The 26,666-nt window shown below is 52.3% G+C and overlaps 3 protein-coding genes across 10 annotated transcripts; all 3 read right to left on the reverse strand.

Moving 5' to 3' along the window:
• Positions 1-174: 174 nt before the first annotated feature.
• uroc1 (urocanate hydratase 1) lies at positions 175-8,223 on the reverse strand. Of its 8 annotated transcripts, none has more exons than XR_009528592.1 (21): positions 8,042-8,223; positions 7,451-7,581; positions 6,882-6,975; positions 6,693-6,752; positions 6,404-6,532; positions 6,085-6,146; positions 5,931-5,997; positions 4,993-5,136; positions 4,675-4,763; positions 4,454-4,516; positions 3,788-3,967; positions 3,206-3,303; positions 2,830-2,908; positions 2,492-2,681; positions 2,300-2,398; positions 2,078-2,177; positions 1,790-1,871; positions 922-1,021; positions 591-758; positions 489-548; positions 175-410 (listed from the first exon to the last, which is right to left on the reverse strand). XR_009528592.1 is itself a non-coding variant. In XM_060068417.1 (20 exons), exons 1-19 carry the CDS (start codon positions 8,165-8,167, stop codon positions 609-611), a joined length of 2,043 nt encoding a protein of 680 aa, XP_059924400.1. In that variant the 5' UTR covers positions 8,168-8,223; the 3' UTR covers positions 175-518; positions 591-608. The 8 variants fall into 8 exon arrangements, 4 of the variants coding, with proteins under 4 accessions (XP_059924400.1, XP_059924399.1, XP_059924398.1 ...); XR_009528593.1 differs by having other exon boundaries at positions 175-458; XR_009528591.1 differs by having other exon boundaries at positions 175-458; positions 489-758.
• A 1,810-nt stretch (positions 8,224-10,033) lies between these two features.
• Positions 10,034-14,955, reverse strand: sec61a1a (SEC61 translocon subunit alpha 1a). Its single transcript, XM_060068482.1, has 12 exons — positions 14,817-14,955; positions 14,117-14,184; positions 13,957-14,022; positions 13,737-13,815; positions 13,505-13,636; positions 13,204-13,313; positions 12,480-12,633; positions 12,217-12,377; positions 11,902-12,099; positions 11,578-11,769; positions 11,394-11,470; positions 10,034-11,150 (listed from the first exon to the last, which is right to left on the reverse strand). The coding sequence occupies exons 1-12, from the start codon at positions 14,821-14,823 to the stop codon at positions 10,964-10,966; spliced, it is 1,431 nt and encodes a 476-aa protein (XP_059924465.1). The 5' UTR covers positions 14,824-14,955; the 3' UTR covers positions 10,034-10,963.
• A 4,850-nt stretch (positions 14,956-19,805) lies between these two features.
• ip6k2b (inositol hexakisphosphate kinase 2b) lies at positions 19,806-26,273 on the reverse strand. Its single transcript, XM_060068504.1, has 5 exons — positions 25,299-26,273; positions 23,397-23,616; positions 22,818-22,948; positions 22,490-22,665; positions 19,806-21,529 (listed from the first exon to the last, which is right to left on the reverse strand). Exons 1-5 carry the CDS (start codon positions 25,495-25,497, stop codon positions 20,945-20,947), a joined length of 1,311 nt encoding a protein of 436 aa, XP_059924487.1. The 5' UTR covers positions 25,498-26,273; the 3' UTR covers positions 19,806-20,944.
• Positions 26,274-26,666: the final 393 nt, after the last annotated feature.

Consider the following 26,666-nt stretch of genomic DNA (forward strand, 5'->3'; position numbering starts at 1 on the left):
GATCATATTAAAATATTATATTTCTATATACCATGTTAAAGATAAAGACTTTAAAAGAATAGTTAAAACCGCTTCCATGTTTTGAACTGCTATGTCAATTCATGTGTTTACACCGTCAAAAAAAAAGACAAAGCATCTTCTTCACACGGTATTAACTTCAAAGGTCCCATGACATTAGTGTTATAGTTTTTTTATTACACGATTTATTTTTCACACAGTACTATTATTAATAATTGTACCTCTTCAAAATGTACCTGAAAGGCAAAGAAAGATCTTCTCAAAGGACGGCTTCAGTACTCTGATACTTCATGAATGGACGCCTTCTCTGTATCATAACAGCTCCCTGGGCTCCAAGGGACCGCCACGTCCGTCTTGCCCTGCAGGGCCTGGTCCAGGGCCCGGTCCAGGACCTGGTCCACGGCCTGGTCCAGGGCCTGGTCCAGGGCCTGGTCCAGGACCTGATCCTAGTCCAGGGCCTCGTCCAGGACCTAATCCTAGTCCAGGGCCTGGTCCGGGACCTAATCCTAGTCCAGGGCCTGGTCCGGGACCTAATCCTAGTCCAGGGCCTAGTCCAGGGCCCGGTCCAGGACCTGGTCCGGGACCTAATCCTAGTCCAGGGCCTGGTCCAGGGCCTGGTCCAGGACCCCCTGGTCCTCCACGGCGTAGGGCATGGTGACGCGGAGCTGCGTCTCGGCCTCCATGCTGCGCTCCATGGTCTCATACGCGTTGGAGTTCCCCGACCAGCAGCGCCGGGCCACCTGTCAAACACCCAGGAGGAGGACTCATCAGACCCAGTCAGACCCTGAGGACCAGGTCTCCCTCCAGGAGGAAGTCCCGGTCAGACCCTGTGGACCAGGTGGTCCGACCCTGAGGACCTCTTCCCCCCAGTTCCCCCTGTGGTCTCCCTCTACACCGCCTTACCCCGTTGGAGACGTCCCAGTTGAGCATCAGACTGGCTCGCTTCGCAGCCTCCTCCGACCCGTCCAGAACCAGACCGAACCCTCCGTTCATCACCTCCCCCCTGGTGGAGAACAAGACCCAGAACCTTCAGTTCATCACCTCCCCCCTGGTGGAGAACAAGACCCAGAACCTTCAGTTCATCACCTCCCCCCTGGTGGAGAACAAGACCCAGAACCTTCAGTTCATCACCTCCCCCCTGGTGGAGAACAAGACCCAGAACCTTCAGTTCATCACCTCCCCCCTGGTGGAGAACAAGACCCAGAACCTTCAGTTCATCACCTCCCCCCTGGTGGAGAACCAGACCCAGAACCCTCGGTTCACCACCTCCCCCCCGGAGAGAACCAAACCCAATCCGGAGCTGAGCCCTGATCCCTGAACGCTGAACCCTCCGGTGCAGATCCCGGGTGTGTTTGGTGTCGCTGCCGGATGACCTCACCAGGGGGGTGTGTCTGGTGATGACCTCACCAGGGGGGTGTGTCTGGTGATGACCTTACCAGGGGGGTGTGTCTGGTGATGACCTCACCAGGGGGGTGTGTCTGGTCATGACCTCACCAGGGGTGTGTGTCTGGTGATGACCTCACCAGGGGGGTGTGTCTGGTCATGACCTCACCAGGGGGGTGTGTCTGGTGGTGACCTCACCAGGGGGGGGGTGTCCGGTGATGACCTCACCAGGGGGGTGTGTCTGGTGATGACCTCACCAGGGGGGTGTGTCTGGTGATGACCTCACCAGGGGGGGGGTGTCCGGTGATGACCTCACCAGGGGGGTGTGTCTGGTGATGACCTCACCAGGGGGGTGTGTCTGGTGAGTGGCGCTACAGGATGACCTTACCAGCCCACGCCGCCGCCGTTGTGCAGAGACACCCAGGTGGCCCCCCTGAAGGCATCCCCCACAAAGTTCTGGACCGCCATGTCTGAGGGGAGGGGGGGGGGGAACACCAGGAGAGAGACTCTGTTAGAGGGATGGGCTACGATCATCACAGAAGAACACAGACAGGATGGATGGAGCCGATGATCTGCTCAGAGCCAATGAAGGGATCCTCTCTGAGGGGCGCCCTGCGGAAAGACCAGTCGCTCCACTTCCCAGCCAATCAGAACGGAGAACGGAGAACCAACGCACCCGCGCAGAAGGCCGACCCGTCGTACACGTTGGAGGTCTCTCTGAACGGGCTGTCGGTCCCACTGACGTCATGGTGGTCCCTGCTGATGACCACAGGAGCCTGACGGGGACAATACAACACAGATCAGACCGGCCCCGACCACAGGCTCCCGTGAACCCCCTCTGAAGAGGGCAGAGGTCAAAGGGAACAGGAACAGGAAGTGAGGGCTGTGTGCCTCTTACTGAAACCCTTCCATCGGCGATGGCCTTGTTGATGGCGAGTGCGATGCAGACTCGGCCCTTCTGGTCTGAGTACAGGATCCTGGCCATGGACCCCACCACCTGGGCACAGAGGACAGTGAACCAGATGAGGCCTCATTCGTGTGCGTCACCGTGGTCTCCTAGGCAGCCAGACCACCTGACCTCAGTGCCTACCATCTGGTGTTTCCCGGCCTCCCTGATCCAGCGGATGTTGTCGTGGTACTGCTGCCGCACGCCCTCGCTCACGCCCACTGCGATCTCCTCCAGGACGGCGGCCGCGATCTGGTCCGTAACCTCCAGGTCTTTGGGGTCGCACGAGGTGCACACCCAGCGGAACGGGCCGAAGCCCAGCGAGAAGATGTCCCTGGTGGAGAGAGGGGGCGGAGGTCATCATGATAGGAGGGGACCGGTCGGGGTCCGTCAGTCGTCTGTCAGTCCGTCAGTCAGCGTAGCTCTCTAGCAGCCTGTTAGTTCCACTCTGTGTTGAACCCACCGCTCCTCCCATCACTCACCCCATAATATGCTGCACGTAGGACGGATAGCGGAACTCCGTCGCGCCTCCACTCCCCTCCTCCTTCGCTACCTTGGCCCCTGAACCCAGAAACCAGAGGACTAACTGTTACTGTGGGTTACAACAGTGTATAGCTGTGTGTGTGTGTGTTATAACAGAGTGAGTAGCTCTGTGTGTGTTATAACAGAGTGTTTAACTGTGTGTGTGTGTGTGTGTGTGTGTGTGTGTGTGTGTGTGTGTGTGTGTGTGTGTGTGTGTGTGTGTGTGTGTGTGTGTGTGTGTGTGTGTCTGTGCATGTTATAACAGTGTGTAGCTGTGTATGTGTGTGTGCGTGTCTTATAACAGTGTGTAGCTGTGTGTGTCTGTCCTCCTCTCACCAGCTCTCTGGGCCTCCAGCAGGAAGGCGTTCCCGTAGTCCCAGAAGAACATGCCGGCCTCCGCCAGCGTGTCGATGGCCGCCACGTGTCTCTTCAGGCTGGACAGACAGACGGGGGGAGAACGGACGGCAGGTCAGACAGGGTTCACTCCTCTCTAAACACCCTCAGGCCCCGTCCACACGGAACCGATTCTTTGGTGAAAACGCATAAGTCTCGGCGTTTGGGCCGACCATCCAGACGGATCCAGCCCTGACTGTTTTTAGTGTTAAGATTCGTGTGGACGCCTTAAACGCAAACAATGACATCATCGGCCCCCGACAAACTGGGCGACGTTAGAGTTGCGTAGATTTTTTTGGGTGGGGTTTTTAAAATTATTTTTGGTAAATCTAATTACAGTACATTCAAAAGTATTTCTGCTCAATCTAAAAGGTTTAACAACTATGCTACCTCCTCCTCGGCTGTTTGTATACAGCGCGCAGGCTGGATGCGCGCAGGCTGAAACGCATCAACAGGGGTACAGGGGACAGGGGACGAGGGGACGAGGGGTGGACGGGGCTTCAGTCTCCTCTCCGTGGTCCTCACCTCTCCTCCACGGCGGTTCTGAACTGGCCCGGGCTGGAGGCCATGAGCTGGTTGGCCTGGCGGAAGCTGAGCTGCACGGGGTAGTAGCCCCCGCTGAAGGGGTTGTGGAGCGAGGTCTGGTCCGAGCCCAGGTCCACCAGCAGCTCCCCCGTCCGCTGGTACTCCAGGACCAGCCTCTCCCTGCGGCAGAGGGGAGGGTCAGAGGGGAGCCCCAAAGAGGGTAAAGGTCAGAGGGGAGCCCCACAGAGAGGAGGGTCAGAGGGGAGCCCCACAGAGGTTAAAGGTCAGAGGGGAGCCCCAAAGAGGGTAAAGGTCAGAGGGGAGCCCCACAGAGAGGAGGGTCAGAGGGGAGCCCCACAGAGGTTAAAGGTCAGAGGGGAGCCCCAAAGAGGGTAAAGGTCAGAGGGGAGCCCCACAGAGAGGAGGGTAAGAGGGGAGCCCCACAGAGGTTAAAGGTCAGAGGGGAGCCCCACAGAGGGTAAAGGTCAGAGGGGAGCCCCACAGAGGGGGAGGGTCAGAGGGGAGCCCCAAAGAGGGTTAGGGTCAGAGGGGAGGGTCAGAGGGGAGCCCCACAGAGGTTAAAGGTCAGAGGGGAGCACCCTTAGGTGCAAAGGGTCAATGGAACGGCAGCGGCAGCGGTTGAAGGGTTTTTCACCTTACACTCACCATAGGTCTACGATGTTTCCATGGTAACCCAGGCTGAGGGGTAACTTGGCCGCCCTCGCCTCTCTGTAAATAAGATCACATGATCAGTCAGAGAGCCAATCACAAAGCCCAGAGAGGACCGTCCAATAGGGTAGAGCAGGGATAAGCGTGAGGAGAAGTGGGCGGGGTCAGTGGGCGGGGGGGTGGGCGTGGCCAGCGTGAGGCGAGGTGGGCGTGGTCACCTGATGCGCTGGATGCAGTGGTCCAGGCTGCTGCTCATCTCCATCAGCCAGCCCTGCTCATGCCTCTTCCTGATGGGGGCCTCGTCCACCTAGGGGGGGGGGGTTGACCAGTCACCCAAGAACCGGGCATACAGTCAACAAGTCACTCACTACCAGACCGCCAGTCACTCGCTAACCAGGCCTACAGTCAACCAGTCACTCACTACCAGACCAGTGTCTCTCACGCACACACACACACACACACACACACACACACACACACACACACACACACACACACACACACACACACACACACACACACACACACACACTGACCTCGGCCACGACCCCGATGCAGCCGGCGATGACGGCGGCCTTGGCCTGCGCTCCGCTCATGCCCCCCAGGCCGGAGGTCACCAGGACACGCCCCCTCAGGTCCCCGGAGCCCAGGTACCGGCGGCCCGCGTTCAGCAGGGTCAGCTGGGGGGGGGGGGACACCAGGGGGGGTCAGGGGGGGGACATACCAGGGGGGTCGACACCGGGGGGGGGGGACGACGACGATACCAGGGGGGTCATCACCAGGGGGGGTCAACAACGAGGGGGGGGAACGGACGATACCAGGGGGGTCATCACCAGGGGGGGTCAACAACGGGGGGGGGGGACGATACCAGGGGGGTCATCACCAGGGGGGGTCAACAACGGGGGGGGGGGAGACGATACCAGGGGGGTCATCACCAGGGGGGGTCAACAACGGGGGGGGGGGACAACGATACCAGGGGGGTCATCACCAGGGGGGGTCAACAACGGGGGGGGGGGACGATACCAGGGGGGTCATCACCAGGGGGGGTCAACAACGGGGGGGGACGGACGGACGATACCAGGGGGGTCATCACCAGGGGGGGTCAACAACGGGGGGGGGGGGGGGACGATACCAGGGGGGTCATCACCAGGGGGGGTCAACACCGGGGGGGGGGGGGAGACGATACCAGGGGGGTCATCACCAGGGGGGGGGGGAGACGATACCAGGGGGGTCATCACCAGGGGGGGTCAACAACGGGGGGACGACGACGACGATACCAGGGGGGTCATCACCAGGGGGGGTCAACACCGGGGGAGGGGGGAGGAGACGACACCAGGGGTCTCAACACCGGGGGGGGGGGGGGACCCTCTATGGGGGGGTCAACACCAGGAGGGATCAGCGGGGGGGAGAGACTTCCTGCTGGGTAGGACCAGAGGCAATAGAGATGCACCATGTGCTGTGTGTCTGAACCCACCATGGTGCCGTGGACGATGCCCTGAGGCCCGATGTAGCAGTAGCTCCCCGCCGTCATCTGGCCGTACCTGGAACAGACGGGGGGAGTCAGGGAGGCAACACTCACCCACCTCATCGGCCCATGAAGATCAGAAGGTAGGAAACAGAACACCTACATGGACACACCCAGGGCGAACATCTTCTCATACTGCTCTCTGGACGAGTAGTTAGGGATGACCTGCGTGGAGCAGAACACAAACACCATGTTGAGTAAAGAAGGCCCTGAACCAAGACTAGAGGCCCTGAACCCAGACCAGAGGCCCTGAACCCAGACCAGAGGCCCTGAACCCAGACCAGAGGCCCTGAACCCAGACCAGAGGCCCTGAACCCAGACCAGAGGCCCTGAACCCAGACCAAAGGCCCTGAACCCAGACCAGAGGGCCCTGAACCCAGACCAGAGGCCCTGAACCAGGGGGGGGGGGGGGGGGGGTGTACCATGCCGTTGGTGATGATGGCCCGGGGGGAGGAGGGCAGGCTGGGGAACAGCCCCATGGGATGACCGCTGTACAGCACCAGGGTCTGCTCCTCCGTCATCACACTGAGGTAGTGCATCACCAGGCGGAACTACACACACACACGCGCACACACACACACGCACACACACACACACACACGCACACACACACACACAAGGACACACACACACGTACACTCTTGTTATGGAATTATGTTTGGACTAATGTTTGCTGCTGCACCACACCCTTCTGGAGGCTCCAGGACTCACCTGGGCCCAGTTACTGAACACCTGTCCGTTGCCACCGTAGGTCACCAGCTCCTGCGGGAACTGAACGGCAAAACATAACGAGGTCGTTAATTAAGGTTGCAGTGTGTAACATTTCAACTAGCTTGCATCTTGTAATAACAAGCTTCTGATTGGAGGGTCTTTAACAGGAGGAGGTTCTGATTGGCCGACCTGGGCCACGGCGGGGTCCAGGTTGTTCATGATCATCAGCATGATGGCGGCTGCCTGGGGGGTCCGACAGGGGTACTGATGTATGGGGTAGGCTCTGTGGGGGCAGCACACTCTCACTGAGTACAAATCAATACAGACTGTACCACTGTTTACACCCCCCCTGAATACAGTAAACATCAATAAAGACTGTACCAACATTAATACAGACTGTACCACTGTTTACACCCCCCTGAATACAGTAAACATCAAGACTGTACCAACATTAATACAGACTGTACCACTGTTTACACCCCCCTGAATACAGTAAACATCAATAAAGACTGTACCAACATTAATACAGACTGTACCACTGTTTTCACCCCCCTCTAAAAACACTACACATCATATAGACTGTACCAACATTAATACTAACCGTTCCACTGTTTACACCCCCCCCCCCCTCCCCTTTATATATTACACATTATACAGACTATACCAACATGAATACAGACTGTTCCACTGTTTACGACCCTCACTAATACATGTTCTGGGAGGACTTTTATCAAGCAGAGAGAGGTTTCATTGCTCACTTGATGCGCATGGGAGGGCAGAAGCGGTACATGTAGATGTGACCGTGCTGCCGCAGCTCTTGAGCAAATTCTGGCGCCAATGTAGCATGATGGCGGGGGGGGAAGTACCGCAGGGCGTTCCTCAGGGCCAGCTGAGGAGACAGAGTGATGGACAGGGGAGACAGACAGAGAGACGGACAGGAGACAGAGAGATGGACGTGTCATTGGACATCAGTGGCGTCCAACAGGAGCCCCTTCACTTATCTCTCTTAATCATTGACTGTGGCCTTTGCTCTGAGTTTGGGCAAACATTACAGACAGAGTCACCCATTACTTTGGGGGTTGGATAACACGTGACTTTACATCTGTGATCTTGTCATTGTGAATTGAAACAACAGGGACATGATATCAGACACGCTTACATGACCATATGGTACATCTTGAAGAGGTCATCGTCTTGACCTTTCATAAGAGGCCCTGTATTCTGTATTCAGCTCGATTGCCCTTTCATCGCTCGGCTTCCGTACTTCACGCTCCCTTGTGGCTGTGTATCTGTCCTATGCAGCACACTACACACACGTACGTTCACCACTCCACCGTTGAAGACCTTACCCGCTCCTCTGCTGCCGTGAGGTGGGGTGTCCGGGTCGGGGCGTGGGGTAGGCCGGGGTTTCTGCCGCGGTTCTCCGGTAACGGCTCCACGAGCAGACCGCCGCAGATCTCCTCTAGAGTCGACATCCTGACCGAGTGCCCCCGTAGTCCGCTTCAGCCTCACTGTCATCCAGAACGAGGGTGGGCCTGGTTTTACCTGACTGGGGAGGGGCTTTGGAACGGGCGGGCCGGAGGGGCTGTGCTGATTGGCTGCTGACCCTCGCCCCCTTCTTTCACTACAGACGAGCCGTAGAAGGACACTCTGATAATTAGGGATTCACAAAGTATATTCTGTAGCGCAGCCCGTGATTGGTTAAGGCGCAGCAGTCCTAGTCATTATGGATTCCTTATGTACTCAAACCCCCCCACCTCACTCCCCCCCAAACACACACACCTCTGGGCTTAACGCTGCTCTTGTAAACATTGACCGACCATTCCCCTTTCTAGTCCTGATTTAGTAAGGCGTAGCAGTCCTTGTCATTATGGATTCCTTAAGTACTCAAACCCATCCACTTCAGAGCTTAACGTTGCACATGTAAACATTGACTGACCATTCCCCTTTCTAGACCTTTGGTCGGGTCATGTGGTCAAGGTTTTCATAACCAAAACAAAACATTGACGTGTGTAAATTAGTTAGCGTTCAGAGATCAGTAGAGCAGGAGAATGCCTCTTTAGACCAGACCAGTTGAGCAGGGGAAGGCCTCTTCAGACCAGACCAGTTGAGCAGGAGAAGGCCTCTTTAAGACCAGACCAGTGGATCAGGAGAGGCCTCTTTATACCAGACCACTGGGCCATCGTCCAACTTGTCCCAGGATCCCCCTCCTCAACATAAGGGAGAAGACGAGCATGATGGACATATTTCAATTCGCGTCAATATGTTCCATCGGAAACCACCGCCTTCAGGTCTGAAGAAGGTCCTTTGATCTTTATTTGTGTTTATAGCAGAATTGTCAATCTTAGATGCTTCTCATGAAATATCAACACCAGACAGCCTTGTTAGGCCGTCCTGTGCGTGGATGGGGGGGGGGGGGTTACGTATGGATCTCTGAATTAGGAAAGGAAAACGAGTAGGGTTACTACCTACTTTAAGGGAAAGTGTTTGGATGTATCGCTCTGTCTGAAGACATGCCATGTCTGTAACACTTTAAATCGGTTTAAATGGGTACCAGTCAATCTAATATTTAAAGCCCGCCCACTCGTCTACGTCACTTTGGCTGAGGCTGCCTGATGACGTCGTCGTCTGAACGGAACCCTTTGGTGCTCTTTATAATTCCTGATCAAAAGGCCGTTTAAACAAAAGTATTTTTTTTTTATAAAATGCATTTATATTAAATGTTTAGCCCTTGGGTAAACGTAAGGATATAGATGCTCGATGGAAACTAACGGGCACGATATTGCCAAATGAATGCTTCAGCCCCCCCCCCCCCCATTCCCCATCCGGCTGGGGGATGAGTGGGGGCTAATTATTTATTCTCCCTAAACGGCTCTGCCTCCTTTCTGAACTAACGGTCCCTTTCTTTAGGTCCATGTTCTTTAAAGGTTCATGAACGGTCCGCAGCGTGTGGTCGCAGGGCGATGACGTCGTCCTCCCTAAAGAATCTACCGAAGCAGAAACTGTTGACGTGGGAATCATCGTAATGTTTACAGTCACGTTATGAATCTCAAACTTTCAATACGCTATGTCATGTTGTTTCGACCGCAGACACATCTACAGCTTGGTAGTAAGATAACCTTGTTTCACTATTATAATGAAGTGACATAACCAATGGCAGGGAATCAGACGTCCATGATACCTTGTGAGGGGGACCTCTAGCGACAGGATGACCAAACTACAGGTCCTGGAACGTTTGTGATCACTCGCGACAGGACGAAAGAAATCGGGCCTGATCTCCGTTCAATCCGAGTAACCGAGGAACCAAGAAGCAGGAGTTCGACAAAACACGAGTCAAAGAGTACCCTCAGAAAAATGAGGTTTATTTGAGAATGTTTTCAAGAAAAAGTTTGTTCAGAACTCTTTTTACATAGTCAAAAGACATTTTACAATTTAGATGTATTCAAAGTGATGCAATTTATGGTCTATATACACAGGAACCAGAATTTACAACGCATGAGAACGTTTTGAAATGCAATACTTGAAGCAAACAATTAAAAAAAACTAAACCTTGATTTTACAATGTGGATAATGTGAAGTTGCAAAAGAGAATTATAATTTAACCGGAATTTAGTTTGATGGTCCACATTGTTTCTGGATACGCAGGTTAGAACCACAAAGAACATCGATCACGTTGATCAATCAGGGATCGTAAGGATATCAATTTCTCTTTCCACCAAGCGAAGGTGAACATGATTATAGGCTGAACATCAAACACCTATATCTTTACAGTTTGGGGATGGACCAAAGCGGCAGGGAGAGGCCCAACAGGAAGAAGAACCCTTAGGTCCAGGTCTGGTTTGCACTCTGAACGGCTCCAAGGGCCCGGAGAGCGACCGGCTCCAGCTTCTCTCACCGGCTCACCTTGCGCACAGCGGAGGTTCCTTCAGCCGATCTCACGAGCTTGGATCGATCTCAGGGGGTTGGAAATCTGTACACGACTGTTCACCGTTATGCGGGTCAACATTTCAAAAGGCCGAAAGAAGAGAGCGAGAGGGGGAGGGGGGGGTAGTGTATGACTGGATGCGGTCCCACAACCCTGCTGCATCCCTGCCCGACGCCCCACAGCATCCTAAAAAGGAATTTGATGGAACCTCCTGAACACCCTGAACCAGAAGAACTATTGCAGGGACGCGACGGACGATGGTAAGAGGAACACAGTCTGTGGGACGGGGCTGGTGCTTGTCCCAAGTATAAAAAAATAATAATAGTGAGCGACTTGATGGCTTTCTCTAGAAGAGTAGGGCGCCCATGCTCCCCATCTCACTCTGCTCCTTGACGAAGATCTCAAAGTACTGGTAGATGATGGTGACGGCCAGCAGGATGCCGGTGCCTGAGCCGATGGCGCCCAGGAAGTCGGCCATCACGGACAGACCTCCGATACAGAGGCCGCCAAAGGCAGCGGCGGTGGGGATGTACCTGGAGGCAAACGGGGAAACCTTTAGTCTGACGCGTCGTACCTTACTATAACCATCAGTCAAGAAAGGAACATTCATGGATTCATGTCTAAATATTCACAAGAAGATACAATAAATGACATAACTATAGAAGGCCAGATGAGATGTGGTACCACAATAGTATTCACGGTTCTTGTATTTAATGGATACGGTTCTGAGATACTCGAGTCCAGCTGTGGCTCCTCTTATTTGAAGAGATGTTTACCTGTTGAGCTCGTGGACCATGGAGGTCTCCCTGTGTCCCCTCATCACCATCTGCTGCTCCTTCAGCTGTTTGGCCACCTGGAGGGCAGAAAGTACCGTTATCAGACACAGCTTCGGACACCAAGGCCCGCAGCAGACAGCGGAGACACTCGGCATGGTGGGAGTCATTGCGGATACCAACGTACGTCTTTAGCAGAGGAGCCGGACACTTCGATCCAAGTTTTGGAGAAGAAGGCACAGGACCCCAGCATGAAGACGATGTAGATGGAGGCGTGGACCGGGTCGTCCAGGACAGAGCCAAACGACTCCGGAGGGGAGAAGTAGTAACAGAGCCCCCCTACAGGATAGGCCCGTGCCGGACCACCCGTAGACGTGTCCTACAAAACAAACAAAGATAAGAATATCATACATAAGGCTCTGACCATGAAGAGGGCTGAGCGTTCCTTCAGTGGAGTCGGTTCTTTGGGGGAATGACGGTGTTCAGAGCCTCGACAGGAGGGTGTACTCACAGACCACGTGCCAAGCAGGTTGACTAGGAAGTTGCCGCTGAATCGCGTGGAGAGCATCTGAGAGATGACGTAGAGGTTGGAGACCAGGGCGGACTGCAGGATGATGGGGATGTTGGAGGTGTAGAACAGCTTGATGGGGTAGGTGTTGTACTGACCACGGTAGCGGGCAGACTTGATGGGCAGGTCGACCCTGAAGCCCTGGGCAGGAGGGAAGAGCAACGGTGGTCAATCATTTGTGCATTATGACCTTCCTCTATGTAATCTCCACCAAATGCAGAAGTTTGAGACGCACTTGAAGAAACATCCACAACTAACCTGGAAGTATATCACTACAGCAAAGACGAAGACTGTGGCGATCAGATTCATGAGGTTGGGCAGGTTCTGCCTGTAGAAAGCCTCTCTCAGAGCTCGCACTTTGTCCGTCCGCGTGGCCAGCAGATGGAAGAGAGCGATGATGGCTCCCTCGAACTCAGTGCCTGGAAACCATAAGGGACACATGACATTAGCTGTGGCTCTTTATCGTCTTCATGAGGTGCATGTACGGAGGTATGAGTGCATGCTGACGTCCAGCCACGTACCTCGGCCGGTGTTGACGGTGGTGGGGCTGAAGGCCTTCCAGACAATCGTCTCACAGATGTTTGTTGCGATGAAGAGGGAGATTCCTGAGCCCAGGCCATAGCCCTTCTGGAGCAGCTCGTCCAGGAGCAGGACAATCAGACCTGCCACGAACAGCTGGAGCACAACGGAGAGAAGCATGGAATCAGGTCCAACATAAACGGTCACACTAACCAATACTCTCTCCAATGGCTGGTCTGTGTCATTTGTGTTGACAACCCTTTTGTTTACAGCGTTAGGACTGTAACCATGGTTGCCCAGCGATACGCATATGGGGTCACAGGAGATTGCCGTCTAAAGCTATAGATATCTGATTATGCATTTTAGCAGATCCTTTTTTGATCCTTTTTTTTAGACATCCTATATTTACAAACTGGAGCCACGAGCAAACTACTCCTAATCACTTAGTGTGTAGCAGTGCGATGCCGTTCACTCCGAAATCAGTATTACTGACAGAAGCTGATTGGGTGTAAACACCAAGTTCGGTTTAACATTTCAGAGGTAGAAATTGCCTTATGGGCCAAAAGGGTTGCGAACCAGTGGACTACGACAACAAGTGGTGTTGCTCATATGGGAGGTGAGCCTGTATGTTTACTACACCTCATTCATGTCTCTTAAAGTCACTTTAATGGCAGAATGTCTTCGGTTCACATAACCTAGACAAGTTACCAAAGCGACAGTCCTCACCTGAATGATGATCACCAGACAGATCCCAGCACCCATTTCTGAGGGGTCTCCGTACATGCCCGTCATAACGTAGACGATGGCCTGGCCGATGGTAATAATCATACCAAACACTGAGGAGTGAAAGAGCTGTGAAGGTCAGTGAATGGAAAGCCTTTATGATAATAATAATAATTTCAGCTTGTATAGTGCTTTTCTTAGTACCCAAATTTGCTTAACAGAAACACAGAATGACAGATGTATCCATCCATCTATCCATCATATATTTAAAACTGAACCCAGTCATGAGTCGTGGTGGACATACGTTTCTGTGCGCCGTTGAAGAGGGCTCTGTCCTTGGGGGTGTCTCCCACCTCAATGATCTTGGCCCCAGCCAGGAGCTGCATGATGAGGCCGGAGGTGACGATGGGGGAGATGCCCAACTCCATCAGGGTTCCTGAAGGAGGAGCGACCGTTAGGAAAACACACCAAGAGAAGATACAGAAACACACCGAGAGAAACTACAGGTTTACTATTCAACTAGAGTAGAGAAGCACCTCTGTTGGAGGCCAGGATCACTCTCATCCAGTAGAAGGGATCGGCCGAGTCCGAGGACATGATGCCGAAGAGGGGAATCTGTGAGAAGGTTACAGATACAGAGGAGGGGGCAAAAGATTAGATCAGCTGTTTTCAACTCCAGACAGCTCCTTGTGAGTACTGCTTAATAAATCACTAATCACGTCAAAGCGCTGATAACAATGAACACAGGGGACTTGCCTGGCAGCACACAAGGAAGATGAAGAGGGTGATGGCTGTCCATAGTACTTTTTCTCTGAACTGAATCTGTAAATAAAAAAAATAAAAACATGAACTCCACACGTCACGACCACAACGCGAAGAGTTCTCCAGTCGATCGTAAGAATGACGAGCCACACACCTTTCGTTCTGGTTTCTGGATCTCTGGTAATACTGCACAGAATGGCTTTATGACTTCCAAAAATTTGACTGTAGAAAGGAAAGAGCAAATGGAGAAGTGGAGTTAGTGTCTGAATGAGCTGGATGCCACGTCCCGCTGGGCCGTCGGCATCCGCGGGGCGGACGGAGACCAGCAGCGGGACCACAACAGCACAAATACACACAAAATGTGAAAAATAGAGACGAAAATATATTGGAAAATACTAATGAACCAAAAGGCTCAAGGTCGTAGTCCCCTGAGCAGCGCTGGGTCCGTCCCGAACCCCGCTGTCCTCACAGCCGGCTGTCTAATGCGTCGTCATCACTAACTCTGCTTTGAATGAACGGCTAACGCTAGCTCCTTTAGTTAGCCTGTATGCCCCTTCATAATGTGAACAGAAGAGCTGGAACACCAGAACCAGACCCATATAGTAGGAAAATACTGATCTGTTCCCTGAGTACAAGGTTAAACACTAGGGGTTCTGCTTTATAAGCGACGAAGTGAGAGAGGAAGGTTAGCGTTAGCCTACTAGCTTAGCCCTCCATGGAGCTCGGCTGTCATATAGAATGTAACATAATTAAACCTAAAAAGTATGTTACACATAATCTACACACAACTTAACGATACATTAACTTAACAAAGAAAAACCAACGGCGGCATACTAAGCATAGACGATACTCACTCCCCATGGTTGCAGTAGCTCTGCGGGTCGTCGCTACTGTGCTGCCGGCGCGGAGCTCGTCTTCAGCGGACTGATCAGTGCCCAGAGACACGTCACCATTCAGCCTTATGGACCGGATGGAGATTCACCCACAACCCACCGACGCACGCTCATTTACATCTAGTAGTTGGTAGTATAGTATAGAATACTATTAATAATAGTATTGGTAGTATTGGTAGTATATATATATATATATATATATATATATATATATATATATATATATATATATATATATATTTATGTATATACGTATATATAGAAACATAGATATAGATATTGCTATAGTTATACATACATAAATATATATATATAAACATGGATATAGATATGGCTATATCTAAAGATAGATATAGCTATATTTATATATATATATTTTTTTTTTTAAATATATATATATATATATATATATGATTGTGTGGATCACCACATACCATTGTATTAATGTGTAATGTTTAGTATAATTGCACATAACGAGCCTTGTTGGTCACATCTCATCATTGCAGGATTTCTCGTTTCTTAAGTTTAGAAGGCAAATCTTTTGGTCTTTAGAAGAGTTAAATGATTAAATTTTTTGAAGTACCAGGACCATTGTTACTGCAAATAAGACGCAACAAATATATGTAATGTAAAAGCCCTCTTTCATTAAATGTATGTGTTATTGCACCATTACACATATTGTCCTACTACTAATAACATTTGTAGGCCTTTTGGTTACCATTGAAGCACAACACAAAAAATATTTGAATCTTTCGCATATTAAAAAAAATCACGGAGGAAATTAAGACAGTTTCAACAGTCCCCCTGTGTAGTACGGCTCTTTCCATAAGGGGGCAGCACATGACAGACCACTTTCTGTCTGGAAACGTTTGCTCAACGATAAGCGCCCCACATCCCATTACAACCAGCATGTAACCAAGGCAACCGGTTACCCCCACGCAGATTCATCAGACTTCTTTTTGTTCTTCAACCTTCCAGGATACATGTGAGGCAATCTTCTCTCTCTGTCTCTCTGTCGCTCTGTCTCTGTCTCTGTCTCTCTCTCTAAATTCAAGATCATTTTCCTATTAATTGATGCAGATATAATGTGCCTAGGTGCCTGTTTGTCAGGCTCGTGTGTTCATTGTGCGTACATTGCCCATCCATTGCATCACTGCAGTAACCAACATGACTTATCAGTTGACACTTCTCTCTGTCTCTCTCTCTCTCTGTCTCTCTCTGTCTCTCTCTGTCTCTTTAAACCCAATCCATTAATCAACGGTCTGAGATCAGCGATGTCTCAGATTTGAAGCTAGTCTATACACGTATTAATATGAATCTGCCAATGTAGATTCATAGTTTGGGATCGATCTTAGATTATGAAACACAGAAATGGTCAATGCAGTGTAAAACATACTTGTACTTCTCTTTTACTAAGTCACTATTATTAACTGACTATTAATTGCTTCTTTCAAGAGTCAGAGCAGAATGGACATGAGGGTTCGGGTTCGGGTATAATCTCTGATGTGGTTGTGGTCCTTAATCTTCCCTGTAATCCACTGCATTACTGTGTTAACGTCATAAACACTCGCACTCTGAGAACATCATGTCCACGACCTCTGACCCCCGGTTAACATAAACACACAACACAGAGCTGCTATAGGGGCGTGACCTTTAGAGTACGGAGCACTGCTATTAATCCTCCAGGCTGGAGGACGGAGCGATGCTATTGGTCCTCGTGTCCTATTGCTTCTGTTGGTCCTCATCTCCTAATGCTGCTGTACCAGCTGTATGGAGCTCCGGTTGGTCTCATCTAATGCAGGTTATCGGTCTTCTGCCCCACAGCCGTCCAGTGGCCACAGCTGGGAGACGGCATCTTGGCATATCATGGGATATACGTCCGGGCTATGGATCGTCCCATGTCTAGGTTCATTATGGTGTGATACTCCAGGCTATGGAACATACCATGTCTGAGTCATGGAAACAGTGCGTGTGCGCGTGCGCGTGCGTGCGTGCGTGCGTGCGTGCGTGCGTGCGTGCGTGTGTGGTCGTGTCCTCTCAGCAGTGACTAATGGACACCATTCAGATCCCAGGTCTGCGGGAGTGTTTCTGGTACTACCATGAACTCCCCCCGCCTCTCAGACGGTGATGAAAGTTGAATTCTGAAGGCCACAGCGTGGGCCACAACGGCACAGCGTCGACTCCTCATCCTTTTATCTGACGCACCCTCTCTCACCTCCTCCCCCGTTCTGCAGAGATACTCACCCGTCTCTGTGCATGCTATTTTAAACACCAGGACGCTAAGCTCGCTGGGCTCTGTGGGTATTCCTCCATACATAATATGGTATTCTTGGGAAATTAAGATAACATTGTCTGGTATGTGTTGGGTTTTTCGAAGGGCTTGAAATCGAGTTGACCTATGACATTGAGTTACGCAAGGCTGTTATGTTTGTGCTTCTGCACCTGCACATGTGCAGCGGAGAGACTGTGTGAGTTACAGCACGACAGGACAACGTGGAGTCAGCTCTTATCTGGGCTACAGAGGGCTGTTATGCAACTGCACAATGACATTGAAGGTGGTCTCTCTCTCTATCTCTCTCTCCCTCTCTCACACTTTCTCTCTTACACTTTCTCTCTCTCTCACTTTCTCTCTGTCCTTCTCCCTTTCTCTCTGTCTCTGTCTCTCTCCTATTGTTTCCAATTTTCTTATTAAAAACACAACGTATGTATATGGTTCATTCAGAGTAAATCCTTTCTACATTAGAGCTAGGGAATGGATTTCAGAAGTTGGCAAGTGTCTTTACATCCTGCCAGCCGTGCTGATAGTGTGGCGTCATGGTTCTTATCACGATGGAAGTCTTATCAACATGCTACCGGGAGGGACTTTGGAGGGTCATGAGTGCATCATGTGCTGGGACTCTAATGAGTAGATATGGTTGTGTTCTGATACAAAAAGGGTCCACACTTCAGATACCACGGCTCTGTTATGATCAGCCTACGTAGCACAGCTTAAGCACTCGCATGATGGAGATCATCACGGTCCCCCCTGTGGCTGTAGACCGGCTGTTCGAAAACACATACACCATGCATCCCTGGCATCGTGCGACTCGCTTCGGCCGCCACCGTCCAAACAAGACACCTTCAAACATCTAAAATAACTTTCCAGAGAGCCAAAAGTCCTGATCCCGGAATACAACAGGAGGATGAATCTAGTTACGCTCTCTGTCCCTTCTCTTCAGACCTCTATTTAGAGCTTCACAGGCCAGTGGAAATAGAAGTGATTTGTCTGCATAGCTCACGGCTCCACGCTGATCCTCAGTCAGTGAATGTGTCTTAATCTCCCCCCCCCCTCCATGTCTCTCTATGATGACATGATGATCTCCTGACTCCCGGCCAATACAGGCCGTAAACAACAGATTATCACCTGTTGGCACATGAATCCCTAATTAGGTATGGACAACGTCTAAGCTAGACGTCGTCAGGAGACGTTATAAATCAAATGCTAACGATAGGCGAGACATCCTTATGAGAGCCCTAAGCCGACGGGAACGTGCGAACGAACCCCTGAGTGACAGAGGTATCGGCTCTCACCATGCTGGAGGGTGCACGGTCGAAACGGGGGGAAAGCTGGAAGTATAACAGTAGTAATATTCCAAAATCTCCTAAATGTCTCTCACAGCAGCTTTGTGTACACGTCAGTTCTACACACACTTCATACTCGTGTTTATAATCCCGAGTATAAATCTCGTGTTTATAAGCCCTCATATGACGAGACCTGCAACTGGAGGAGACGTCAACAGTATTTCCACATCCAAAAAAAATTCTGACTCGGTTTCCTCATGCTGCCACTGGAGGAACAGCATGCCTGGTACCAGTCGGTTGCTTCATTGGAATCCTGCTTTTTAAGTGCAAAAACGGTTTCAGTGGCTTCTCGGCGAGCTGGCTGGGACACCACTGAGGATGAACTGTGATTAACTCTTTCAAGCAGATCCCAGAGTCCTGGAGAGGGCGTCAGATCTGCCTCAACATGCGTCAGAGCGGCAGGCTTTCCTCCAGATAAGCCCTTCAGATCCGTTTGTGGTGTAGTTTGCTACCAAACGACGACATCGCCGATCTCCCTCCCCTCCAAGGCCTCCTCCGGGCTTCAAGGATTAAAGACTTCGACATGAGGTCCACTACCAGAAGGTACACATGGCAGGAGTTCCCTTAGACACGGTCACATGGTCCCAGGTTTAAAGTTGGTTCAGTGCTCTGAAGAAACAATAATAACAAACACAGTAGGTGCCGGTCACCTCAGATGAGCCTCTTGTAAGCACACTAACTCTTTTGCACTCTCTAACCCAACTCCTGCCACAGTACACCGAACTGCCAGGTACAAACCACCCATGTGTTGACAGGTGTTGCGGTACAGGGATTTCTTTGAAGTCAACACAGCACTCGAGGACATCTGACCTATGACCTTGACATTCTCCGTCAGGACAAAAGGCGCCTCGCTTCAAATCCTCTCTCCTGCATTTTGTTCTTCTATATATAGATTCACCAGTTTACATACATAGCATTCCTAATGCATGCAACGTAGAGCTCAATATAGAGCTGAGGGGACTGGCCCGCATTAATCGAATTTCAATCCCACAGGGAACCACACAGCTCAGGTTCACTTCAGTCCCAGATCACTCCGATCTCTCAGGAGTCGGGACTAGCCTTCAGAGCCTCCCGACGGTGACCTGAAGGTTCCAAACCCCGTCCTACCAGGAGGCCGGGAGGAGACCACCGTCCTATCAGGAGGGCGGGAGGAGACCACCGTCCTATCAGGAGGGCGGGAGGAGACGGGGGGCAGAACGCCGTCTGATCTCCCGGTGGTGCCAGACGTCTAGCTCTCACTCCGTCGATTAGGAGCGCACGGATTATGCAATATTTCCTCTGAGCCCCAACGCCCGCTCATTCTGAAAGTAAACATTAACGCAATCAAAGTCTTTACCACAAAAAAGGTTTATTTTCCAGACACTTTAGACACAAGTTTACAAGAGGTGCCTGCAATCGCACAAAAACACTAAGTAAAGTCAAATCCCAATCAGAACAGAATCTCAGAACAGTTTTCTGGAATGTAGTATTTTTCATTTCTAGCTATACGTCTTTTTGTTTACAAATAGCACCAATAAATAAGTCTCTACATAGTCCTTATATATGGTTCTGATACATGCACTGTCTTCCTTATTGCCCATTTAAGGAATGAAGAGAAGTACATCAGAGAGAAATCAACTAATTAATCCACAAAGCAAGAACAGGATTCGCTTAAAATGCCCTTTGAAAATACAGGCAATAAAGTAGAGGGGAGTGAAATGTTGGACATTACAAAAACGCTACATTCCATCATCTACGACAACAAGAAATGTCCTTCCGACAAACAGCAAAATAACAAACTAACAAATATTCAATGTAGCGGATTCAGCTTCCAACGAGCTAGCGACCCAGCGGTCTCGGGTTGAGGACACCGTGATAACGTCCTCGGTACTACGAGGTCGCGGCCCGGGAGCCGGTGAGCCATTGAGCCGGGGCCCGGGTCCGAGTGTAGTTCAGGCCCTCACTAATGTGAGCTGTGCTTTACACCATCGGCAGTCTGACAAGTCTCAGTCTCTCCACAGGAAGCACCGACAGAGGCTCAAAGAAGAGCTACAAAAGCGCCACACGATGTTTCCCTCTCGTCCTTCACGAGGATAAAGTAATAAAGTAAATAAACGAGTTGGTAACAGAAGGAGCGGTGTGACGGAGACGTACGAGGTCGCTACAGAGCAACACCCCTCCGTCAGCAGGGGTCGCCCCCCCGGGGTGGTCCTTCCTCTGACCACTAAGAGGAGCGGCTTCCTCCGAGGCCTGGGGGAGGGAGTCATCGCCACGCGTCCTACTCCCGCTGGTGGCGAGGAGGGCGACAAGGGTGGCTCCGCAGTGGGAACCACGAGAAGACCCCCGCACTGCCCCAGACCGGACCCCACGGGCGGGGTTCCCCTCCCCCTGTGGAGGAGGGGGTCTGGCTCTTCCCCGGGTGCCTCTCAGCACCACTCAAGAGAGGAGTCATTGAATCTCCGAGCAGAACAGACTCTGCGGCCGGCGGTCTAGTCGGCGCCGTGCTCCTGCAGCCGGGAGATGAGGGTGATGAGGTTCTGCAGGCCGAAGATGAAGCCCTTGTCACCGCCCTCGTGCAGCACGCTGTCCTCGCCGTAGTGCCGGCACGTGGTGTGCGCAAAGTCGATCATGTGCACGTCCACCGGGGACCCCCCCGCCTCCGGGGGGCCGCGGGCCGAGCGCCCGGCGCCGCCCTTCGCCCCGGCGCCGCCCGCCGAGGGAGACGGGGGGAACCCGAAGGCCTCGTCCTCCCCGTCGTACTCCTCGTCGGAGGGCTCGTCGTCCTCGCCCTCCTCGCCGCCGCGGGGCCGGGGCCGGGGCCGGGTGTGACCCCGCTGGGGGTCGCCGTCGTAGTTGATGAGCAGCGAGCTGGAGAAGAAGCGGTAGGACTCGCAGGCCTCCAGCGTGGCCTGCATGTCCCGCAGCCGGCGCAGCACCGGGGAGAGCAGCTCCTGGCGCAGCCGCCGCCCGTTGTGGAAGAACTGGTACAGCGCCTGCTTGAAGCCCGCCAGCGTCAGCTTGCGGCCGTGGTACTTGTTCATGAAGATGAGCTGGCCCGAGTCCGGGTGGTACACCTGCAGCGGGCAAACACACAACGTCAACAACTGCAGCGGGCACACACACAACGTCAACAACTGCAGCGGGCAAACACACAACGTCAACAACTGCAGCGGGCAAACACACAACGTCAACAACTGCAGCGGGCACACACACAACGTCAACAACTGCAGCGGGCACAAACACAACGTCAACAACTGCAGCAAGCAAACAGACGATATCAACACCTACAGCGGGAAAACGCACAACGTCGTCGTCAACACATGCAGCGGGAAAACGCAAAACGTCAGCAGGTAAACACACGACGTCAACACCTGCAGCGAGTACAGGCAGCGCTACGACTAGGGCGGGCCCACGAGAGACCCTGAGCGACTACAGACACAGCATCCTCCAAGACGTGGGGGTCTTCCGACCCCGTCCTAAACCATGCGTGTTCTGGCCAGGCAGAGCAGCAGGATGTTAAGAAGCCTTCACCCTCACGTAGCGTGCATCGCTTTCAAAAGGCTGTGTAAAACCGTTTTAAGCGTCTAGCAGCCAGAGATGGTCCAGAAGCAGAGCGCCAAGTCAGAACAGAACAGATCATCTTAACGGTACACAAGAACAGAACTTGTCCTTTTGGGGGATTCCTTCCCATATAACAACGATTCATAGAGTAGATATTAGTACACATAAAATATGTATTAGTATGTATATAGTTCCTATGTGTAACACTATGTGTGAGCTGAACAGTGAGCTGAATAGTGAATGGTGAGCTGAACGGTGAACGTACGGTGAGCTGAACGGTGAACGTACGGTGAGCTGAAAGGTGAGCGTACGGTGAGCTGAAAGGTGAGCGTACGGTGAGCTGAAAGGTGAGCGTACGGTGAGCTGAAAGGTGAGCGTACGGTGAGCTGAAAGGTGAGCGTACGGTGAGCTGAAAGGTGAGCGTACGGTGAGCTGAAAGGTGAGCGTACGGTGAGCTGAAAGGTGAGCCGTACCTGCATGCCACAGAGGCGGACCCCTATGGAGGCCGACGTGCTCTGCTGGCACTTCCTGGTGTGGTTGGCCTTCTTCTCCTCGGAGGCGTCGTCGCCGTGCTGCCGCGTGCCCATCTTCAGGTCAAGCACGCACGGTACCGAGTAGCGCCACGTCAGGTTCTCCAGCAGGATGAATTCTGGGCCGGGGTCAAGGGTCAACACACAGAGCCACAGAGGGGTTTTCCCCCCGACCCAGTCCACGCCCAACCAACGACCGACCCTAACCCTGACCCACCCCAACCCTAACCCTGACCCATCCCCAACCCTGACTCTAACCAGTGAAGGATACTGTGCTGGTTGCGGAGCTTGGCCGTGTCCCTCAGCTTCTGCAGCAGCTGCTGGTGACACTTGAGTCTCCAGGGGTTGTGCTTGGTCTTCTCCTGGCTGAGGAAGAGGACCTCGGCCTGCTGGACCTCCTCCCTGCACACACACACACACACACACACACGATTAATGTTGTTGTTTAAGTACTCAGTCCTCTATTCCAACAACAAAATACATGGTATGATTTTGTAGCAAGCTAATCCCACAAGCATGGCTCTTTACCGTGCTAATCAAATTGGGCGTAGCTCGGTATTATCAGGAACCGTGCTAATCAGTCTAGCGTGGTTTGGTACCATCCTAATCCCACTAGCATGGCTCGGTATTATCTGGTACTGTGCTAATCCCACTAGCATGGTTCAGAAAGTGTGATAATCACACTAGCAGGGCTCGATACCATGCTAATCCATTAGCATGGCTCGGTACCGTGATAATCACCTAGCTTGGCTCGGTCTAATCTGGTAGAGAGCCATGCTAATCACACTACCGTTGCTCGGTCCATTCTGGTAGAGAGCAGTGCTAACACTAGCGCGGCGGCGGCGCTCACCTCACGAGCGCGTCGTCCTTGCGCAGCGCCCGCGCTCTCTGCTCCTTGGTGTAGCTCTCCGTCTCCCCCAGCGGCGGCTCCCCGCTCCTCTTCAGGGCCTTGGGCTCCGCAGAGAGCCGCTCCTCCCGGGGGGCCGGCGGGGAGGGGTCCCCCGGGGACGGGTACGCCATCAGACACAGCTTACCCTCCTCCGTCTCCTCGAACCGCACCGACACCACGCCTGGGGAGGGGGGGAGACAGACAGGCAGAGACCGAGAGAGACAGGGAGAGAGAGAGAGACCGAGAGTAAGAGAGAAAGAGAAAGACAGACAGGGAGAGAGAGAGAGAGAGATGATTTAGTTTAAGAAATAAACCGAATGCCTAGATATATTCAAACCGATAAAGCAGCCATTCTGACGTCCTTACATTAACGAGCTATAAGATCAACAGCGTGGGCAGAACATTGGAACAATGACATTGAAGTAGGCCCCAATAATGCTGATAAACCCCAAGGTACAGCAAACATGACATCCTTTAACGACCAGAACCACCACCAACACGACCCCATGATGACCTCTCAGCGGTCCCCATGTCCGGTCGACAGCGCTGTGAATCAAAGCCCAGAATGCATCAGGTCCGAGGTCCCCACGGAGACCACTGCACTAGGACGCCCGGGGCACTCACTGCATCCTCTCCCAGCAACAGGGGCGCGTGCTCGTCTGAGCAACAGCAGAGCTCTGAACCCGGGGGGGGCATCTTACTTCTCTGACCGCTCGCCCCCACGCGGTGACGTCACTGTGCTGCAGAATCTCTCCAGCCTCTGAAGTGTCCCGACTGCCCCCCCCCCCTCCTCCCGGAGTGCTGTCCGGTCCCGTCCAGGGGAACAACGGAACCCGGGGTTCTGCAGGGTTCTCTAAAGCTCATTCACTACTAGAACCCGGGGGGTCTTTGGGGTTCTCTAGAGCTGGTTCATTACTTTCGTTTCTGCAGAACCCAGAGCAGTTAGGCCCCGGTCCTCGGAGACCCCCACGGTGGGGAACATTCTCAGAGTCTCTCCGCCGTTCACGCGGGGATACAGCCCTTGATTTTGAGCCGGATGGGGTCTGGAGGGTCCGGACCCCTCAGTCAGTAACCCAGGCGTGGTCTGCGGTGATAACACAGACTACAGCCGGAACCTAGAGCTCTGAGGGTACACAGGAGGGGAGAGCATACGATTAAGAATAAAAGACACTGCTATACTCCATGTGTCTGCTAGGAGAGAGACATGGAGTAAAGTCGTGTCTCTCTGCTCAGAGAATCAAGGCTATGCGAGGAGAGAGACATGTCTCAGCCAGGAGCCACTGTGCTCATGGCGGCCTAGCGAGGGCCTCCCAGGACGGGACTAACGGTACCCGGTATGAGGGGCTGCCAGAACGGGACATACGGTACCCGGTGAGGGCTTTCCAGGACTGAACTAACGGTACCCGGCCGGTATGGTCATAAACTAGCCTTCCCTACACCCTCCATTCACGAGTGTAACTCCGGTCTGATATGTGGGTTTTGATCGGTCAAAGCCCTCCGTGTGTCCATAACCGCAGAGGTTCTCTTGTCACTGCTTGTAGGTTGGATTTGGATCGAAACTGCACGGCAGGAACCGAACAAGAACCGAGTGGTATCGAGACCAGGGAACGAACGAGTCCGACCATAGCGGTCCTGAGCCCAGGACACGAACGAGTCCGACCTGAGCGGTATTGACACCAGGGACCGAACAAGAACCGAGCGGTCCCGAGACCAGGGACCGAACACAGACCAGATGACATGCAGTCAGTAACTTCACACTAATCCACCATTTTAATGATTCCACTAGAATAGCCTTCAGTCCTCGAAGGCTGAGCTCCAGGGGGGAACCAGATACATTAAGACAGGCCGTTTGAACCGTCTCACCTTTATACTGAGGAGTGAACTTCCTGATCTCCGGAGGCAGGCTCTTGTAGAACTGGTGCTCCCGGGGGATGAGCGGCTTGCAGATGGCCTGCTCCCCGAAGCGCATGATGCAAGAGTGTCCGGCAACCTGGTGCACGAAGGGCTCCAGCATCACCCCCTTCACTTCTGCCTTAAGCAGCGCCTCGTGAGCAGGACCCATCCTCGCTCCGCATCGGACGGCGGGGTGAACGGGACCCACCAGGGCTGCGGGGGGGCGACCAGCTCGGTCACCGGCGGGGCTCCCTATGGTGTAGTCCGGTCGTTCCTGTGTCCACCACCAGGGGGCGCTGCGGGTCGTCTGATTCACGTAGAACAAAACAAAGGACGACAGGAAGCAGAGAAAGGACCTCTGCGATTCTTTAATTTCCGGTATATTAAACTCCAATGTCTGAATATGAAAGCGATCCGTTACTGATGGAGGTTATCCGCGTTTATGTATTTACGATACGAACAATATTTGCACAGTTGGTCGCTTAAAAAATTGTCCGTGCGTTAACATGTCCGTCCACCATCGTCCTCTGTACCGAAACTGACGTCGGCGCGAACATACAGCCTGCCAGCGCCGCTGAGCCCCTCCTCCCTCAGCAAGTAGCCAATCACAGGTCGGTAGCTGTCACTGGGCGGGAACAATCGTCCGGATAGGACAGAAGAGGATTTTACTGAAACGAGCAACAAAGCGTCAGGGGGGATGGGGCTCAAGTGAAAAACAAGACGTAGGCATGCGCATAATGTCCTATTGACGTTCCACGAGGACTCGGCTGACACCTCTGTCTCCACCTGCAGAACTCATGTTATGGAATCAGAACATCAACATGCAGCACACAACCCACTAACTGTTCTGTCAGATATATTTTGCATATTTTACTTTTCTTTGCATGTAGATTGTACAAAATGTGTATTGCTAAAAACTATCGCCACTCATAAGACTCCCTTGCATACATTAACATCGAATGACAAGCATCATGCTTATTAAATGCAAGAATGAAACGATTAACAGAAATTGAAGATGTTATTGAACTTAACCAAAATATTAGATACTTAAACATTCTCTACTATCTGTGCAAATATTTTTTTAATTGCATTTCAGTGAATTTGTGCACAATAAAGGAAAAATAAACATAGTGGCATACCATCTGAAAATATAACCTATTCTCATCGACCTACTCTGACTGGGTTATTATGGGATGCCTGGAAAAACACAAGTCAAGTCAACAGCAAGATGGCCGCTATGCAGTGCACGTCATTAGTGCACGTCACTAGTGCACGTCTCTAGTGCACGTCAGTTTAGTAGTGCACGTCAGCCGAGAGAGAGGAAGAGACTATTGGAAT

The sequence above is a fragment of the Gadus macrocephalus genome, chromosome 13 (assembly GCF_031168955.1).
Source record: "Gadus macrocephalus chromosome 13, ASM3116895v1".
Taxonomy (NCBI): domain Eukaryota; kingdom Metazoa; phylum Chordata; class Actinopteri; order Gadiformes; family Gadidae; genus Gadus; species Gadus macrocephalus.

Coding starts and splice junctions, on each gene's coding strand:
- ip6k2b (XM_060068504.1), bottom strand. CDS start 25,497: ATGGGTCCTGCTCACGAGGCGCTGCTTAAGGCAGAAGTGAAGGGGGTG. Junction 22,949..23,396: donor AAGGACGACGCGCTCGTGAG/GTGAGCGCCGCC, acceptor GTGTGTGTGCAG/GGAGGAGGTCCAGCAGGCCG. Junction 22,666..22,817: donor CAAGCTCCGCAACCAGCACA/GTATCCTTCACT, acceptor ACCCCGGCCCAG/AATTCATCCTGCTGGAGAAC.
- uroc1 (XM_060068417.1), bottom strand. CDS start 8,167: ATGTCGACTCTAGAGGAGATCTGCGGCGGTCTGCTCGTGGAGCCGTTA. Junction 6,147..6,403: donor CCATCATCACCAACGGCATG/GTACACCCCCCC, acceptor TGCTCCACGCAG/GTCATCCCTAACTACTCGTC. Junction 1,022..1,789: donor AACGGCGGCGGCGTGGGCTG/GTAAGGTCATCC, acceptor GTTCTCCACCAG/GGGGGAGGTGATGAACGGAG.
- sec61a1a (XM_060068482.1), bottom strand. Junction 14,023..14,116: donor TCCAGAAACCAGAACGAAAG/GTGTGTGGCTCG, acceptor TTTTATTTACAG/ATTCAGTTCAGAGAAAAAGT. Junction 11,471..11,577: donor CCGGCTCCTCTGCTAAAGAC/GTACGTTGGTAT, acceptor TCTGCCCTCCAG/GTGGCCAAACAGCTGAAGGA.